This window comes from Zalophus californianus, chromosome X (assembly GCF_009762305.2).
Source record: "Zalophus californianus isolate mZalCal1 chromosome X, mZalCal1.pri.v2, whole genome shotgun sequence".
NCBI lineage: Eukaryota > Metazoa > Chordata > Mammalia > Carnivora > Otariidae > Zalophus > Zalophus californianus.
The window spans coordinates 21,440,542-21,461,207 of NC_045612.1; the positions used below are offsets into that span (position 1 = coordinate 21,440,542).

Genomic DNA, 20,666 nt, shown 5'->3' on the forward strand with positions numbered 1-20,666 from the left:
GTCACTTTTTACTTGCTGACCAGCTCCCTCAGGGCACAGGGATACACACTCCTCTCCAACCCACCCTGGTGCTCTGAGTCTAAAGAAGTTGAATATGCCCAGGGATTTTCTTTCTCTTTCAAGCTTCTGGGCTCAGCCAGCTAGGACACCATAGGAAACAAAGAGACAGTAGGTAGAAGACAAATAGTTACCAGGAACATACTGACAGGGGTGCTTTACTGGGGGTAATTAGGAAATCAAAGCGCCCCCCCCAACTAGACAGTAGCTCTTAGCTTTTTCTAGCAGTTGCAGAGGCAAGCATCAGTATTTTAAAAAGTCCCCCAAGAGATTCTAATGTGTAGTCAGGACTGAGAACCACTGTGCTGGAAGAACTTTTCATGGCTCACTTTCTGGGGTTCTGAGTTAAGGAGCTGAGAAACAATTTGGAAAAAAACATTCAGAACAGGACAATCAGTAAGGAAATAGCAGTGGAATCAGAAACGTTAAAATCTAAGCAAGTCTGTTTAGATGACAGAAATAAGGCATTGCAGGCAGCCCATAAAACTTCAATAGCTCTGACACAGAAGTAATACTTTCTTAAGATAAGCTCACCTTTGAGTACACATGAATTAAAAACTCTTCTGTAATAGCACTGAGCCATTAAGTTTTTATATCTGCTTCTGGCATGACTGAAAAAATTCCTAGCCCTTTACCAACACAGAGGGACAGAAATAAGACCAGGCCTGAACCCACTCCAGGAGGAGGTTCCTGTTACTTTACCTGGAATCCCATCGGTCTGTTTTAGAGTCATACTTATACGTGGGGATAAACTTGATTTCACCTTCGGTGAAGTCAGCAAAAGCTTTTTTCTGCGTGCGTTGAATATTTAGCTAGAAAGAAGCATCACATAAGTAGGGTAACACCATCTTAAAACAAGTGATAATCAGGTTGATCAGCCATTTCTAATTATCTAGTTCCACAGCCTTTGCAACTAATAAATAAAATTTCTGTACCTTGTGAATTAAAATCTTGCCATTCCCATAGCATCTAAACTCATCCACAGGTAGGACGCTCATTATGAGCACATCACTAATTTCTTATTGCTAATAGTCATCAGAAAATGGAAAAATGAAATATGAATAATCGTAAGTTTTCTGAAGTTGGACAGGAACCATCTAGCACAATTTTAATTAAAAAAAAAAAACCCCACACACAAATGTTGAATGTGTAACTCCAAAAGCCAAATTCAGTGAATTGTTACAGATCATTCTGAAAGTTATCCTTACTCAAATACTTTATCAGAATTACATAAGACTTAGAATTTATTCCGACTGTACCCACTTTGGAAGCATGACACAGGAAGAAATGCAAAGAAATCCACCAGCCAACTTCAATATGAAGAAAGATACAGCCAAATAGGGCTCACTATAAAAAACCATTCAACTGCAAAACTCCTAAATTTTTACTATGTCTGAAGGTCAAAAAGGCTTACATAAGGATTTAAAGACATTAAAATTAAGTTGAAACATTTTCTTCCCTCCATAAGAAACACTCACTTTTAGCAACCAGTATCCATAAGCTGAAGTAAAAATTCAAGTCATGTGCCAGGTTCCAAGGCAAATTTACAGAAAACTAGGTTCCTGAATATCAAGTTTTATATAAATGTTACTGAATCAATGCTTTTCCCACAGGTTTTAACATCTATAAGCCAGATAGCCCCAACTTCTCAATCAGTTCCCATTAGACCACAGTCTGTGTTATTTATCCCAAACTTCTCTTCTGTTCTTCCCAATCCCCTCACAGGGCCTCCCTCTTTTACCTCCACACTGCTGCTAAGCCTGCCAAGTAATCAGAGAGCAACTTTCCCTGTTCCATCTGCCAAATCACATCAACATAGCTGTAGGCCCACTTCCTCCAGGAAGTACTCTCCAGTTAACCCCACCCATTCTCCAACTTATTTATATAAATCTCTCAAATCTCTTCTTGATAAAGACAATGAACAAATGTTATATTTACTTTTTCTCTCCCCTGTTCCTATCCAAGCACTTAATAAAGCACTATAAACCTTGTGTGTATTCGCTGCATCACTAGTCACACTGTTTCCCCAGGACAATGAGACCTTTCCATCTATTCCTAGAGTAAGACACACCTGCCACACACGTATCTCATAAACCTAACAATTTTATCTGCCACTTATATACCTGTAACATGAAAATTTACTCACCTGGTCAAATTTCAAGAGTCTCTGAAGGTCATTCTTGTTAATAAGACTCTTCACTTCATTGGCATCAGGCATACAAAGTCTATAGTTCAAATCTCCCAACCAGATGACAACACTGAAGATCAAGAAATACATGAACAGGAGTAGCAATAATTAGCATAAGAAGTCAGAGAAAATGGAGAAAAGAAAACTAGGTAGATTATTGATAAGGATTCATTTATCACTACCTTAGACAAAGGGTTTAAGCTGTAACTTATCCTTTGGAGTGAAGTACTCCCAACATCTGTGAAGGACCAGGGATTACCAAATAGGTGGGAAGATAGGCACTCCATACACGAAGAACAAAGATAGGGAAATACAGTGTTATGTGTGCGATTCAGAAGCCAAGGAGTTAACTGCCTAAAAGAAGCATGTAGTTTACTTGCTGGACTAGTGCCAAAATTTTGTCTGGCTGCCTGCCAGGTCTCCAAGGGAAGAGAATCTGAACATTTTCTGCCTCTCTGAGCCCTGACATTCTGCAGGCTCTCCACTAAGGTCTGTGTGGTCTGAATGACAGCTCTCCCAGTCAGGATCCTAGCAAAAGTAGGTCCACGGCTCTCCACTATAGCCAATCTGCCTATCCCTGCCCCAGATCCACAGTCCAAGTTCCAGGCAGGAAGGAGACTGGCTTGCCACAGGAGTCTCAGGCTCCCAATCACGGTAACAGGCCCCTAGATGTGCTGAGAGCCCCCATAGGGCAGACCCTGAAATTACTACACTAAAAGGGATTCTCCTTGTGAGCTATCAAGTCCTGAATAGGTCTCTTTGCCAATCTTAAATGCAACATGAAATTTCTGGAATTCTGAGGAAATAAATGTAAGGAATTTCAGGGCAACTTTTTATTAATGTCAAGGCCTTGACTTAACTACCATGATACAGAACTGTGTATGATCCTAATTGAGACAATATGGAAACAGGCCAATATCACTACCCTTCCCTACTCTTTCCTCAATTACCCTACTCTACTGATTCTAATATCCAAATTATCTTTTTTTTCCTACTAATCCCCATCTCAAACCACTCTCTCAGAATTTCAATTACCATTATTAATTTCTTGACAATTAATCATTTTCTACCACCCAATCCATCCCTCAACTGATTTCTGCTTGTATCCTTAAGTCCTATTCTCCACGAAACTTTCTCTCATGTTACCCTATCAATCCATTGTTGTCTACATCTCCATTGCCCCTATTCTTAATGATTCAGTCACTAAGAATATGTATCTATATTCATATAGCTAATATATAAATCTATATATACACATAATATATACAATGTATACATTATAATGTATACATGAATACAGGTAATACACACACACACATATACACACTGGCCTGGAAAGAGACCCACAATAATAGGACAATATAGTCCTATATAATAAGTGTGCATGTGTTTGTACATATAGAGAGAAAGGTCTAGAACAAAGGAAATAAAATGCATGTCACAGATGTAATTTTAAATTTTTTAGTAGCTGCATTTAAAAAGTATAAGAAACAAGTAAAAATAACAATAAATTTCATTTAACTCAATATATCCAGATTATCATTTCAACACATAATCAATATTGAAAAACTGAGATATTTTACATTTTTCCTACTAAGTCTCTGAAATCCAATGTACAGCTTATGCTTACAGCACATCTCAATTTGGTCTAGCTACTTTCAAGTGTCCAATAGCCACTTATGGCTACTGGCTGTCACAATGGACAGCATAGTTCCAGGATACACAGTGAAATGTTACTAACAGTTTCCTCTGAGAGACTGGCTGGGGAAAGCACAGTGATTTCTACTTTTAGTTTTATCTTTTATTACATTTACAATAAACATCTCTATTTTATAATAAAAAACAATAAAAACTGACTCCAGCTGACAGACACCTCCAGCATTATTCTTACAAGGCCACTAACAGAACTAATCCTACCTTCGATAGCAAATCTGATTTCTCTGCCTCAATGAATCTGCTATTCCTCAAAAACCCTCTCTTTGTGACCCCAATCCCTAAATGGTAATCCTTCACTCTTCACAGTTTCCTATCCGTTTAATCTCTTCTCAGCCCCACTATTCAAAGGCCAAAGATTTAACCACTCACTCGTGTTTCATGATGTTCAGCTGTGGGAGGGTCTGATTTGGGACCACAAAACTCATGCGTGCACAGATGTCCTTATAATCTTGATTCCTTCTCTCAAAGTCCTCCACGTGGGCAGCCAGATGGGAATTGACAATGCAAAAGGTAGTGTTGTGAAATACAAATCTCACAGCTACCCCACCTTTGTTTCCCTATAAGCAAGAGTAATTATTCAGTTAGTAGAAAGACACAACTAGCAGTTAAACTTCACATGGACATAAATAATAATCAAGCTCATTTCCAAAGTAACTCACCATTTTCCCCATGATTCCAGTTCCAACTGTTTCTGTAGCAACATCACGGATATAGCGCCACTGGTCCTTTCTAGCAAATATGAGGAGCATCATCCCAACAAGGCGGACTAGTTGAACCTACGAGTTCCAGGGAGTTAGAAAAAGGTTCATGTTAATACCACTCTTTGCCATACACCTAGTCCCACAACTAATTTTCGACCAAGAAGATATTAATGATGCTCAAATCTGAATCCAAATCCTCTAATTTCCCAGTGGACCCCATACAAAGGAAACAAAATTTCTCTGGGGAAGCTCTTATCTGACTCTGACCAATAGGAGTTAAAAGTCTTCGGGGACATCAAGTACACTCAGCTCTAGGATCCATTATTTTAATCACTTGTAAACCTACCAGGAGTAGATAGTATTAAAAAATCAAATAAAAAACCCCTATCCCAGGTTGTTCCTTTCACTTCTCCTTCCTAGTTTCTGATTTCCAATTTCTTAAGAAATTAAAATTTGTAAAATAGCAATCTTTTTTACTTTGATTATTTTAAGTCTGAGAACTAGAGCTAGAAATACATCTGAAATATGTGTTAGTCAGGGACCTATATGACAGGAGTAACACCCTCAGGATTTTTATTACCTATTATCAACTGTTAGAAGAAGTAAATGAAAAATGTTCAGATGACTGCTTTTAAAGGGCTTACTATGGTAGCCATGTAATTAAAATAACTCTTCTGGTAGCTTCTATATGCTTTCTAAAGAACAACAAATTGGCCCACCTTGCTAAAGTCAACTCTACTTTTGATTTACAACAAATTTTATTTTATTTTATTTTTTTTAAAGATTTTATTTATTTATTTGAGAGAGAGAGAGAATGAGAGATAGAAAGCATGAGAAGGAAGAGGGTCAGAGGGAGAAGCAGACTCCCTGCTGAGCAGGGAGCCCGATGCGGGACTCGATCCTGGGACTCCAGGATCATGACCTGAGCCGAAGGCAGTCGCTTAACCAACTGAGCCACCCAGGCGCCCTACAACAAATTTTAGAACTCATTTAAATTCTATAACACTTCTTGCTGATTCCACAGCATACCCTATGCACCCACATGCTTCAAACTACTTTTCTGTAAAGTATCCAGTTCTGATCATGTCAGTGAACAATTCTGATCTTAAACTTTTACTGTTACCTTATAAGTAATTATTTTAAGCTAATTATCATTCTGAGAATAAAATTCTTCTTTTCTCCTAAAGCTACCTAAGCAATGAAAATATAGGCTCAGAAAGCTTAGGAAAACTTTTTTCTAGAAAAATAGGTGTAAAGGATTAGTCTGCCCTATTGCAGTATTACACACAGGGAAGAAGTCAATTAAACCATGCTTTTGGAACAAGTTATAGATAACAGAATAGGGAGTTCTATTTAGTTGTATATTTAAAAAGAAAATCAAATGCAGTTTACTTTCTTATACTTGGCTTTAGAATGCAAACCCCTCTCCACAGCCATGGACCACTCTTGTTCTTTCACAGATTCAAAGTAGAAAAAGGCTTCTGTGCTCAAGTCCAGCTCTTGGAATCTGAAAAAAAAAGAAACAAACAAGAAGACGTGAGATCCATACATATCCCATAATTATCTCTGTCTACCTCCTTTCCCATTTTCTGAGACATTAGATGAAAAGAGAATGGGGAAAGAGATAAATTTTTTGAGAACTGCTCTATTGACCCAGGTGATCAATAAGGACAAGCAGCTTTCTTTTTCAAAAGACCCTCTATAAGTATATGCAGAGGCTATGCAAAATAAATCTTATAAAAGGGGGCAGGCACCTGGGTGGCTCAGTCGGTTGAGCAGCTGACTCTTGATTTCAGCTCAGGTCATGATCTCAGGGTCCTGGGATCCCTGCTCAGTGGAGAGCCTGCTCGAAGATTCTCCCTCTCCCTTCTCCTCTCCCTGCCCCTCCCCCTGCTTATGCACTCTCTCTCGCTCGCTCTCTTTCAAATAATAAATCTCTTTTTAAAAAAGTATATGCAGACTATGCAAAACATAAACAAAAAACAAACAAAAAAAAAAACCTCCACAAGGGATAACAGTGGAGTGCTGTTTATATATCCTAGGAATAGTCACTGTTGGAATTGACCTCAAGTCTGTTTCTATTAAGAATGCAGTTTTCTTGGGCGCCTGGGTGGCTCAGATGGTTAAGCGTCTGCCTTCGGCTCAGGTCATGATCCCAGGGTCCTGGGATCGAGTCCCACATCAGGCTCCCTGCTCCTTGGGAGCCTGCTTCTCCCTCTGCCTCTCTCTCTCGCTCTATCTCTCATGAATAAATAAATAAAATCTTAAAAAAAAAAGAATGCAGTTTTCTTTGCATTTTGAAAGGACTAGATGTTTCCTTTCACCATTTCAGGTATCATTCCTTTCTTATCTCATAAATTTGACCTACAAGTTAATTTTCACATATAGTCTATAGTGAATTTTTACCAAATAGTTAAAAAAGAAAAAGGAGGGCAAAATGTCATGGAAACTAATACCAAACATATAGCCAAAAGGAAATTCCAGATGTGTTCTTTACCCAATGCAGTAGATATCAGGAGGATTTGAATCACAGTTCAGCCAAGGTTCCAACTCACTATCTGGGGACTGGCCATTCACGTTCCACGTTCCAACAAAAAATCTAATACACAATACCAAAAATTATTTGAAAATGAAGGTCAAGTATGAACCAATGAAGTTCTCTCATCACTTTTATACAAGTGATGAGAGCAAGTTACATTAATTTGGAATCTGAATAGTAACAGCTAACATTTATTAAAGACTTAGCATAATGCCTATTTGGTATAAGGGATTATATCATTATCTCCTTTAATCATCATAAAGACCCCATGAAGCCAGTACTACAGAAATCTTTCCATGTTACAGAAAAAGAAATGGAAGCTCAGCATTGTTGAGTAACTTGACCAAGGTCATACATAACTAGCAAGTCGTAGAACATACAAGGGTATGTTCACAATAAGCCAACATAATTTCTCAAAATGTTTTGCTATACACATAAGAAACAACCTCTCACACATAAAACACAAAGGCAGTGGGCTTAATTCTCTAAAGTTTACATTAGATGAACCCATAGAAAGGAACTAAGTCGCTATTTAAAAAATACAAAGTTAATTGCTCTACCACATTTCCTTTCAATTAAACTCCACCCAAACTTATACTTGAAGGGAGAGCTTGTAGATGGGAAAAAGGTATCTTCATGCTGTAAATACACCTAATGTGGATAACTGTTCTGTAAGGAGCTGTAGTTGAATCCAAAAACTCACTTCCCGAAGGATTACAAGGACATCTGTGTAGGAAATTCTGTTGAGGCAGATACAGTATTAAGGGGGAAAGCAGAAGGGAAAACTCGTAACTGTCTTAACTGTTTACATACAAAAATAAGCATCATGGGGAATATGAGAAACTACAGGTTTTAGCATAGGGATGTGGTTATAATTGAATTAGAACAAATGAGGCATACTGGGATAGCAGATGGGACCAGAATCTTGGACTATTAAGGGTACGTGTTGTTCACAAACAAAGAGAAGTGTTACTGCTTTGCACACGAGAATATACGCCATGCCACATCACACACACTAGGTCCAGAAAAGATACCAATAAGTAAATGTGAAATGAAAAATATGATACAGAGGAAAGAATCCAAGACAGACCTCTCAATCAAGAGGACTGGGTGAAATTTTCTGTAGTTAACTTACCAAAGTAAGTAAGTTAAGCTTATGGCAGACATTAATCTTCAAATATTGGTGAGAAAAAATTCAGCAGGCCAGAAAGATAAACACACTTGCTTACAGAATGTGCTAGGGGATAATCCTCTAGTACATGGGAACTTGATTTGGTTCTGAGTGGTTAGAACCATTAGCAGACATAGTATCATTAGTAGTTAGAAAATCCAAGGGAAATTGTAGCATTTGTGTTATTTTGTTCATGTACGTTATTGACTGATACAGAGACAGGGGCTTGAGCCAGCTGACCTTTCCTTTTATTATGCTTTGATTCTTAATTAAGCTAATTAAACCAATACCTTAAATAACAAACAGCCATTGTATGCCATACCTCAGTAAGTAGAAGAGAGACTAACCTGAAATTCTGAATGTTGACATATTCTTTCTCTCGCTTTGCCAGGATATGTTTGATGAGACCCTCCCGCTGCCCAGCCTGGGTATTTGGTACAAAGAGTTTCCGCATGGTGTTGGTCACTTTGGGCTGTTCCTTGTTAGAAGCTTCTTTGTCGCGTGGAAGCCTAGCAAATCAATGAGAATTTCAAAAGTGAAACTGCCTATAATAAAAAAAGTCTCCTAAATGGGAAATATGTTTTGACACAGGACTTACATTCTATTCACTGAAGGGGGTGGGGGTGGGGGTTCCCGATGAATCCCTGTAGGATGATTTTGTGAATTAATTTTCTTGTCCAAATTCATAGATGAAAAATTATCCTCAAATCCAAGAAGCCCTGAAGTACATAGAACCCAGAGTCAAAGGGGGAAAAATAAAGATAACATCCAATTTATCCAGGATAGACACAGCTTTGATTTGATCAGTGGTTTTAATTTGATCACTATATGCTCAATGGCATTACCAAACAGAAAGGTACCATAAGGATACCCTGAAGGACTTGACATACAAACTAGAACAATAGCAAGTTACATTAATTTGGAATCTGAATAGTAACAGCTAACATTTATTAAAAACTTAGCATAATGCCTATTTGATATAAGGGATTATATCATTATCTCCTTTAATCATCATAAAGACCTCATGAAGCCAGTACTATTAGAAATCTTTCCAAGTTACAGAAAAAGAAATGGAAGCTCAGCATTGTTGAGTAACTTGACCAAGGTCATACATAACTAGCAAGTCATAGAACTGGGATTTAAACCCAAGCAGTTTGGCGCTGGAGCCTGCAATTTTTACCACACTGCTAAGCAGGCTCCTGAGGAGCTAACATGCCACAGAAAGGATCAGGAATGAACATTAGTCAGTGGGCATGGACTCAGTAAAACCACTCCATAGCAGAAGGTGTCTGGGATTGACATTAATCCACATTATCTTATCTGTCCAGATAAAATCTATTTACTTTGCAATGATCATAGCAACCAGGCAAAAGAGAATCTTTTCAGTACCTGGAAAAACAGGCGGCTTGTCCTTAGTGTCTAATTTCTGATACCAGCTAGATGAGTCCTTTTGCTCTGGAACAAGAATGTGTGACTGAGCTAGAGAGATAAGAGTCATGGTCAGAAACAGGGGAGCCCTTCACTGAGTGGGATTTACCATAACCAAAAGCCTTTCCCTCAGCACTCCTCAAATGCAGGGGCCAGCAGCATTCTTAAGTGTAAAGGAAGAGACGAAGAGAATGAGGGCAGCTCTGGGATCATCTGGGAACAGAAGGAGGATTATAGTCTTCAGGAAACTGTCCATGCTGTGACACTGAAAAACGGCTCAGTGTCCTTACAGCTGAATAGACTTGTTCCCTAACCTAACCCTGGGTTTGTTCCTGAAAGCAGAAAAATCAGCACTAAAGACTGAAGTTGTGAGGTACTTTGCTAATGGCTGCTAGCCTCTGCATCAGCATGTCAGAATTTCACTGCCATTCAAAGAGCAGAAAGAAAACTGCTGAGTCTTGAGTTACCTTCCTGAGCAGCAAGGACCTCTGAGAGGAACTTCAAACAGTGTTCCTCATCAGGGATTTCAAAGCGCCGCTCTCTGGTCCGGTCCCCCTGAATCCGAATTTTGCAGCCACCTAAAAAGAAGTGAAATCCACACACATACAGCTATGGAAGAATACACGCTTTCTCAGGGTCACACTCTCAACTTATCAGTTTAACAGGAGAAGGTCCAGATCACAAATATTCTAAGACCTCTAATGTAGGAAACATGTCTATAGGATCAGGGGATTTGGTGGGTGGGTTGGGGGGACAATACAGGGAGGGAAATCTAAAGGGCTGATGAACTGTGTCAATGAGCAGCCCAATTATAGTGATATAAAACATACTAAAATCAGTTCTCCTATGTTCTATCTCCCCAATGTCAATGCAGGAACCAAATGCTAATGAAAGATCACTTCCCCAACCACCCTCCTCCCAACTCCCAGCTGGAAATTTCTACCATTTCAAATCCAGATTATGTAGTTAGAGTATTTGAAGCATAAAGGGAATAAAGAAAATAAGATGGTTTGCTCCTAGGTATAGACTGTACCTAGGCAATTGAATTTACAAACTAATTTAAAAAGAAAAGAATAGTGGAATTGGTTTGAATTATTCTGAAAAGAAGCACCTACACCTCATTACCTCAAGTAAAAAATGCATGTCTTGAATAAATGTACGAAAGCAATATCATGACCTATGACTAGGAGTGGTCCAGTTCAAGCATTTCCATTATACTGGAAAACAGTATAATGAGCAGCAAAGTGATCTAGGACATTAGTTTCTGATGTATATAACAAACATACTGTCTCCCTTTTTCTGACGCCCTAGTTATCTATGTATCAACTGTCTGGATATGGTGATCCAAGAAACCTATGTACTTGTTTATATTCTTACTTTAACTGATTTAGTACATATATTGCTTTCTCATGCCCCTGGAAACCATAAGTTCCTTGAGAGAAGAGGCAGACTGCACACACAGGTAATCCAACACAACACTTTCAATGATCTCCTAGGGTTGTCTGGGACGGAAGGGCTTCTCAGGACTCGGGACTTTCAAAGTGAAGACTGGGAAAGTCCCAGGCAAACCAGGATGATTGGTTACTGTACAGACAGAGAAGCATTTAATAGACGACTGTTGAACCTGTCAGACTTCACAGAGAAGGCATTTAATAAACGACTGTTGAAACAGACTCCCTCACACTTGTAAATGACAGAGATGAGAAAATGAAATGAAATCCTAGTTTCTTATGTTGGAAATCCACTTCTGAATCTCTCTTGTCTTTGCATTTCCTTATGTTTCTATCTTCATAGATTTAGCAATTAGAAGAAAAGAGATAAAAAATAGAGAAAAATGTGAAAAAGAAGGCACTCAAGTGGACCACAGATAAGAAAATTAGTGAGGGTGTTACCATAAGGAGAAGAAAAAAACAAAGGGCGTGAATAAAGGCTGTCAATTATCACAGCCTTGAAGATACAGGGAAAACCTCCTCGGGGTACAAGCAGTCCTCCCTTTCTCAGATACTTTATATAAAAACTAGAAGAAAATTAAAAGATCAGTTTCTATCTGATAGAAACTTTTTTTTAAGATTGTATTTATTTATTCATGAGAGACAGAGACAGAGACAGAGAGGCAGAGGGAAAAGCAGGCTCCCTGCAGGGAACCTGCCTGATGTGGGACTGGATCCCAGGACCCTGGGATCATGAGAGCCAAAGGCAGAAGCTTAACCATCTGAACCACCCAGGCGCCCTCTATCTGATAGAAACTTAAACAAGAACACAATCTCTCCCACAATCCTTGAAAGATATATGATAATCTTAGCAAATATAAAAAATACACTGACTCATTTAACAGAAAATTCCAGAAATTGCTTACAAAATAACACTGGATACTCTCTCACCATGTTGTGTGGGAAAGAGAACAAATTACCCCATGACCCAACCTTCTACTACTCTTCCTCCCAAAACCCCCTAGCTTCTTTGTGATCAACAAACACTCCTATATCCTCAAATTTCTCCTCTGAACATTCCCTGCATCTTTCAGTAATTCTCAACTATTGGTGTATTAGAATTACCAGAGACATTTTTAGAAAATAGACATTTGGGTCCCACCCCAGCCCAATGAAGCAGAATCTCAGGGGGTGAGGCTCAGGCACTGCTAGTTTTTAAAATACTCCCCTAGTGATTCTAATGTGTATCCAAATTGAAAATCAAAGAGTCACCTGTGAAGTGGCTGGTCCCTGGATGCTGTTTATGGTCTCTCACACCCTATGGAATTTAAGACTGGTGTCCTTATTTGTCCTAACACCATCTCCAGACCATTCCTTCTTGTTCTCCCTCAAGACAAATCCTTTTTCCTTTTAGGTTCACCCATTGGGTTATACCAACTTCTTTCCTTCCCTCCTCCCTCTATGAGATCATGTACCATCCTCCCAAAAACGTCTGAATCCAGTATTCAATACCTGACTCATACGACTTCCTCTCCATGCAAACTCTTGCCTTAAATTTAGGTCCCTTACAAATTAGTGCAGAAAACACAATCAACATCTTCAGCTTCCTCATCCAATGACCTTGGCCCACCATCTCAGCCACCTACTCCTTCAGTCCCTACTGGGATTTCCCTCAGTTATACTCTGAACCTTTTCATCACAGAAACCATCACCTCATAAATCTCTAATTCAAATATCCCATTCTGACCTGTTACTTCCAGCTTACTTGCTCATATGGGAACCTCCAGCCGATTGATCCCTCTACTTTCTTAGTATCCATTTGCTCACTCGGTGCTCACTTCCTATTTTGTCAAACAGATGTCATCATTAAACTCTGTTGCAAAAGCCCAGAACTGCCTATCACCCTGTTCCTCCACAGCACCTACGTGGTTAACTTTCAACCCTGAGAAACCCAACTAACTGCCTTACTCCAGAGGGAGTAAAAACACACACACACACACACACACACACACACACACACACACACACACACACACACACACACACACACACACACACACACACACACACACACACACACCCTATTATTATAAAATGATTGCTAACCTCAACTGGGCCCTCTGTGATAGGAAGTCATCTAAGTTTCCACAGTCAACTAGTCTCCCACTACTACCTGGAACAACCATTTCATACCTCCTCATTTATCCTTAATTTCTGGATCCCCTCTTCTCAAACCCTCGCATTCCAAGTGGATTGCTTCACCTCATGCTTCAGAGAAAATGGAAGCCATCACATGGAACGTCTCCTTTCCCTTCTGATATAAGGAAGAGGAGTCCTCCTATCAAAGGACACCTTCTCTTTGAATTATAACCCCTCCAATTCTCTCAGGAACCTTACACTCACAATCATTCCCCAGACACCTCCCCCCAATATCTTTAACCTCCCTCTTTCACAGGCTCCTTCCCATTAGCATTAAATTGTGTTCTAAATCCTCCCTATTTTAAAAACAAAAAACCTTCCTAGACCCCATATTTCCCTCCAACTCCAGTCCATCTCTACATTCCCCTCCACAGTAGAGCTTTTTTTAAAAATATTTTATTTGTTTATTTATCAGAGAGAGAGAGAGAACAAGCAGGGAGAGCATCAGGCAGAGGGAGAAGCAGGCTCCCTGATGAGCAGGGAGCCCGATGTGGGAGGGACTCAATCCCAAGACACCAGCATCATGACATGAGCCAAAGACAGACGCTTAACTGACTGAGCCACCAGTCACTTCTCACCTCCCATTTCTCTCGTTAATCCACCCCAATATGACTTTTGCTCCCACAACCCTTCTAAAATATCTTTGTTAAGGTCACCAATAACCTCCAAATTGCTAACTCCAATAGATCCTCTTCAGTCATCTTATTAGACCTATCAGCAGAAATCAATAGTTGACCAGTTCTTGAATAATCTTTTCTGAAGGCTTCTATGATACTATACTCATCTAGTTTGCCTCTTTTTGGTCACTAATTTTTTTTAGTGCCTTTTGAGGTATCTCCTCCTCTATCTAACCTTTAAAAAAGCAGGGCTCCTTAGAGTTCAATCTAAAACCTTTTTCTCACTTGGTATCAGCACTGTCCAATATAGTAACCAATAACTACATGTGGCTAATGAGTACTTGAAATGTGACTAGTGTGACTCAAGAACTGAACTTCCAATTTTATTTCTAATTAATTTAAACAGGCACATGTAACTAGTACTACCACATCTGATAGCATGGCTCTATTTCCAATCACATCATCTCTCATGGTTTCAAATACCATCTATGTGCTAGTGGCCCAGACCTTTCTTCTGAGCTTCAGATGCATACATTCAACTGTCAATTTATCATCTACACTCAAATGTCTCAAAGAAATCTCAAAACTACACATAGCTAAAACTGAATTCACGACCCCCCTCAAAGGAAAACTCATTCCTTCTGCAATGTTCTTATTTTTGCAAATGGTACCATCATCCACATTCATGCTAGTAACCTAAGAGTCATCCCTGACACTTCTCTTCAACTCACTACCTATGCCCAAACCGACCTCTGTTGATTTAACCTCCAAAAACATTTATCAAATCTGTCCACTTCTCTCCATTTATACTGCCACCATACTCATATTCTCTAGCTTAAACTTTTTTTGAAAAGAAAAAAAAGGTTTTAAGATTTTATTTATTTATTTGACAGAGAGAGCGCACACACACAAGCAGGAGGACCAGCAGGCAGAGGGGGAGAAGCAGGCTCCCTGCTGAGCAAGGACCCCCCAATGCGGGGCCCCATCCCAGGATCCTAGATCATGACCTGAGCTGAAGGCAGACACTTAACCAACTGAGCCACACAGGTGCCCCAAGATTTATTTATTTCAGAGAGAGTGTGTGCATAAGCCGGGGTGGGGGGAAAGGAGGAGGGACAGAGGGAGAGGGAGAGAATCTCCAGCAGACTCCCCGCTGAGCACAAAGCCCAGTCAGCCAGATCCCACGACCCTGAGATCACAACCTGAGCCAAAATCAAGGGTCAGACACCCAAATGACTGAGCCACCCAGGTGCCCCTCAAGCTTAAACTCCTGAAACAGCCTCCTAACTGGCTTTCATGCAAATGATGACACCCTGGCATAAAATCCTTCATATTCTTCCCATTTTTTAAATGTAAAAATCCAGATTCCTTAACATGGCTTACAAGATCTTACTGGATCCGGCCTTAGCCCATCCTAACTTGATGCCTATGCCTTGTTCCAATCACCCTGGCCTTCTTTCATTTCAAATAAAGTGTCAAGCTACTTCCCCAATTTGGGGCCTTTACACATGTAGTTCTTTTTACCTGGCATACTTTTCTCTCCATTTTTACCCCTCTCTTACTTAGCCCCTCTGGTCTCAATTTAAATGTCATTTAAAGGGCGCCTGGGTGGCTCTGTTGGTTAAGCGACTGCCTTCGGCTCAGGTCATGATCCTGGAGTCCCGGGATCAAGTCCTGCATCGGGCTCCCTGCTCAGCAGGGAGTCTGCTTCTTCCTCTGACCCTCTTCCCTCTCATGCTCTCTATCTCTCATTCTCTCTCTCTCAAATAAATAAATAAAATCTTAAAAAAAATAAAAAATAAATGTGATTTAAAGAGCCCTCCCTGGGTGCCTGGGTGGCTCAGTCGTTAAGCATCTGCCTTCGCTCAGGTCATGATCCCAGGGTCCTGGGATTGAGCCCCACATCGGGCTCCCTGCTCAGCGGGAAGCCTGCTTCTCCCTCTCCCCCTGCTTGTGTTCCCTCTCTCGCTGTGTCTCTGTCAAATAAATAAAATCTTTTTTTAAAAAAAAAAAGAGGCCTTCCCTGACCATGTCACCTAATTTAGTTAACCCTCTTATAAACTCTTTGTATTTCTCCTTGATAGCATTTATCAAAACTGCAACTATGTAAGTATTTACACTTATCAGTTCAAAGTCTGTTTCCTATACTGATTGATGATATAACCTGACTATATTGCTTTCTGATATACCTCTAGAGCCTAGCACAGTGCCTAGCACATAAAAGATATTCATATTTTATAGAATGAATTAATGGATTATAGGCATCTAGTACTAAACAGCACAGAAGCAAGAACAAAAGCAGGAGCAACAATCTTATCTATGTTGTTCTCTACTGATTCTGCAGCACTTAGAACAGTGCCTGGCAAACAGAAGGCACTCAACAAATATTTGTTAAATAATGAATAAATAAGGGAGGATTTAATATTAGGAAATTAGTATAATACAGTCCATCAATAGGTCAAATAAGGAATAATAATATAACCATCTCTTTAAATAGTGTAAAGACATCTGATAAAATTCAATATACATTTATGATTTTAAAAACCACATAAACTTGAAATAAATGCAGTTTCTTAATATAGTTTTTAAAAAACCCTATCAAATCAACAGGCAATCATGTCCTCAATAATGAAGCACCACCTGAGGCATTCTTACTGAAAATAGGAGCTAAACAAGGATTATCATCATTATTTAATATTGGTCTTAAAATTCTCATTGGTGTAATGAGACATGAAGCAAAACTAAGAGTTATAGGTACTAGAAAAGAGACAAAATTATTATTTGCAGATGACCAGGGCTGTCTATCAAAACCAAAAAACAAAATAAACAGCACCCCCAAAATTTTAAATATATTTCTATAAAGTGGCTGGATAAAAGATAAATATCTAAAACTCAGTAACTATTAGTTAGGACCATGTTCCTTGATAGTGTCTTAATTTTATAAAGGACTTAATTTATTAAAATTTGGCACATACCTATGGTGAAATACTAGTCATTAAAAATCATGTTTTTAAATAATTTTAAATGACATGGAAATATAATGTTAAACAAAAATGCAGCACAAAAACTACATATAAAGATTCCAGTCATATAAAAACATAAATAAAAGGCTGGAAGGAGATACCTAACAATGTTAACTATAGTGGTGATCTCTAGATTGCAAGAACATAATTTTAATTTGATACTTCAAACTTTTCTGAATTTTCCAAATTATATATAATGAAGATATAATTACCTCAATAATCAGAAAAAATATTTTAAAAAATGTGTAATATCAACATCCAGACAACGGGAAAACACATATTTACATTAAAATCAGGCTTGCCTAACAAACCCAGGGCCTCCCTCCTGCAACATACTATATGCTCTAAAGGTTTGTGTATGAAGCCCAAGGATCAAGATAAAATCTGGTTTCACTGCAAATACTACTAAATGGGCAGAAATAACAAAGGATTTTATTCAAGGGGTTACTGAACTATTACCCTGCTATGATCCAGTAACTTGAACTCTGGATAGAGCAACATGTGGCTAATTTCTATGTAGGAGAAGCCAAAGGAACTAATGCCCTAAATAGGTGTTTATAAGAGAAAAGGCACAGCTCAGTTTAACTTTTCAGCTTTGGATCAAATATCTATTTCTACAGCAAGAACAGGACGTTCTGGCATTTTATTTCGACAGCAATGTCAGTCTACTGAACTGCCTTTGCTCAAATTTTTCTTTTTTAGTGTTGTTTCTGCCTTCTCCTTTCTAAGCACAATAAGACATAGATAGTAAGTTATTTGCTCTCTTGGATACCTGCAGAAATCAGCAGCTAGGTTTATTTAGCTTTTCAGAATCAACCCTTAAGACTTCTAAAATCCATGACCAAAGAAAAGAATAATAAAACCCAAATCAGAAAAAGCCTATCTAAACTGTTCAATACAAATTAATGGTGGCAAGGACAGGGACCGTCTCTAAACAAAACTATGTATAACCCATAGCCCTAAGCTAAGGGCTAAACCCCACTCATCCAAGGACTCAAGCAAGAGATAAGGCAACCGGTTTGATTTACATTCATGTGCTCACAAACTCTTTTCCGTAGCAACCACTGAGTCGTCAAGGTAGCTTTCAAGTGCCCATTTTCTTCTCCCCATAACACAGTACAACTAGATGATAAACAGAGAACAGCTTGCACAGAAAGTCAATGATGATTTGCTTCAAACAGATAAAAATAAGAAAACTGAAACAGTGAGAAAGAAGACCATGTTCTTTCTGATAAAAGGATGCCTTGAGGGGATGGAGCTTAAATAAAAGACCAAAATTATTTTAAGGAAAAAGAGGTAGCCCGAGACAAGCAAGGTATCCCCAGTACAAGAGGGACTCTATAGCCTCCCAAAATAATATCACGAATAAAGGAAAACATTATGATTTAATATGCAAAAATAAAAAGCGAGTTGAGAAAAAATTTTAAAATATAACAGCATTAAACCACTAATGGTAAAAATACTGATGGCTCAAAGAAGTTCAGCATTAGAGAAGCAGATCACATCTTCAACTTTTTAAAGATTCCTGCCAGCCACCTACTTTTTCTTATGTTTAGACTAAATGTTTTTAGGGGGCAAAGTTAACTTGTATGGCTGCCTTAAGAAAACGAAGAACACAGGATAAGATAGTAAAATTAAAATGTGCCAAAAAAGGGGTCTTAGTGGGCATTCAATTAAATATATGTTGAATGAAAATAAATTCCATTCAGAATGGTACTCACTGTTTGAAGCTATATCAATCAAAAGAGTTTCTTCTGCTTCTGAGGGAAAAGAAGAAAGAACAGGATCAGGGAAGAGAAAATCATTCATTACAACTAAAAGAAGTCTACGCCTGGGCGCCTGGGTGGCTCAGTTGGTTGAGCGACTGCCTTCGGCTCAGGTCATGATCCTGGAGTCCCGGGATCGAGTCCCGCATCGGGCTCCCTGCTTGGCGGGGAGTCTGCTTCTCCCTCTGACCCTCTTCCCTCTCGTGCTTTCTATCTCTCATTCTCTCTCTCTCTGAAATAAATAAATAAAATTTAAAAAAAAAAAAAAAAAAAAAAAAAAAAAATAAAAGAAGTCTACGCCTAAGTAAATAACTGCTTCTCGCAGTCACCACTCCTAGGTCTTAGAAAACATTTTTAAAATCCTTTGCTTTTTTGTTTAGCATTTTTAAAAATGGATTTTGGAAGCACTAGGTTCTAAATATAATGAGCAATTCAACTAAAAGAAAACTAAACTGAATAACCAAATGGAACACCTCAAAGCAAATCAAGGAACGACAATAATAGGCAATATAAACATGTTAATTCAAGTGAAGGTGAATTTAATTCCCCTCAACTATAACATACTGATTTAATATAATCTGTGTCACTTAGTTAATTCTTTTATTTTTTTAAGATTTTATTTATTTATTCATGAGAGACAGAGAGAGAGAGAGAGAGAGAGAGAGAGGCAGAGGGAGAAGCAGGCTCCCAAGGAGCAAGGAGCCTGATGTGGGACTCGATCCCAGGACTCTGGGATCATGACCTGAGCTGAAGGCAGACGCTTAACCATCTGAGCCACCCAGGTGCCCGTTAATTCTTTTTTTTAAAAAGATTTTATTTTTAAGTAATCTCTACACTCAACGTGGGGTTCAAACTTATAACACCGAGATCAAGAATCACATGTTCTACTGACTGAGCCAGCCAGGTGCCCCTAGATAATTCTTTTTTTTTTTTAAAGATTTTATTTATTTATTTGACAGAGAGAGAGACAGCAAGAGAGGGAACACAAGCAGGGGGGTGTGAGAGGGAGAAACAGGCTTCCCGCAGAGCAGGGAGCCTGATGTAGGGCTCGATCCCAGCACCCTGGCATCATGACCTCAGCCAAAGGCAGATGCTTAATGACTGAGCCACCTAGGCGCCCCGCCCCTAGATAATTCTTATAGAAAGCCAAGGGGCACCTGGGTGGCTCAGTTGGTTGAGTGTCCAACTCTTGATTTCAGTTCAGGTCATGATCTCAGGGTCATGGGATAGAGCCCCACATCTGCATCCGTCTCCATCCGGCTCCATGGGCTCCATGCGTGGGGCTCCCTCCTCCTCCTCTCGTCCTCCCCCCACTCTCTAAAAATGAATAAATTTTTAAAAATCTAAAATAAAAAAAAAAGCCAAGGAAATGACCCCAAAGGCCCAGAGGTGAATTACTTTCTTAACTGAGATTTTGTCTCTGAAAACTTCCCAGTGATCTCATTTCCTCTGCCTCTGCCCCGTTTAGGATCAGAGAATACTTTAAGCTCTTGACCTTCAGGCTACAATTTATACCTGGGATCAGGACTATCACACCCAACAAGGAAGTATAAAACAGGGCAAAGCACAGTCTCCAAGTTCAGAGTTCTCTTTTCTCCCAGATGACTCTCTTGGACTTCCTTCTTTAGCTCCAGTGTCTAGATGTAACCCATCTCTTCCTCTCTGACTTCCCTGGATTTGGCCAACAGCACCTGTAAGACCCTTCTGGCTAGGTGAACTCTGGGTAATGACTCCTTAGGATTACCCCGGATCTCCCTTGGCCAGATCGAGTAGTCTCAGCCTTTCCTTGCTCCCTCACAAGCCTGGATTATATATTTGGCCTCATTATTCA

General features: G+C 39.2%; 1 protein-coding gene across 5 annotated transcripts in view; it reads right to left on the bottom strand.

Moving 5' to 3' along the window:
* OCRL (OCRL inositol polyphosphate-5-phosphatase) overlaps positions 1–20,666 on the bottom strand; it is a 64,408-nt gene that overhangs the window by 25,006 nt on the left and 18,736 nt on the right. For 4 of the 5 annotated variants that reach the window (XM_027608213.1, XM_027608212.1, XM_027608209.2 and 1 more), the window contains 11 exons: positions 18,791–18,829; positions 10,268–10,378; positions 9,762–9,851; positions 8,971–9,091; positions 8,720–8,881; positions 7,160–7,261; positions 6,055–6,169; positions 4,621–4,737; positions 4,331–4,518; positions 2,204–2,315; positions 760–869 (listed from right to left, as the gene is read on the bottom strand). In XM_027608213.1, coding sequence (XP_027464014.1) covers positions 760–869; positions 2,204–2,315; positions 4,331–4,518; positions 4,621–4,737; positions 6,055–6,169; positions 7,160–7,261; positions 8,720–8,881; positions 8,971–9,059 — 995 coding nt within the window. In that variant the 5' untranslated portion in view covers positions 9,060–9,091; positions 9,762–9,851; positions 10,268–10,378; positions 18,791–18,829. The remainder of the gene's footprint in view (positions 1–759; positions 870–2,203; positions 2,316–4,330; positions 4,519–4,620; positions 4,738–6,054; positions 6,170–7,159; positions 7,262–8,719; positions 8,882–8,970; positions 9,092–9,761; positions 9,852–10,267; positions 10,379–18,790; positions 18,830–20,666) is intronic. The other variant, XM_027608210.2, reaches the window with a different exon arrangement.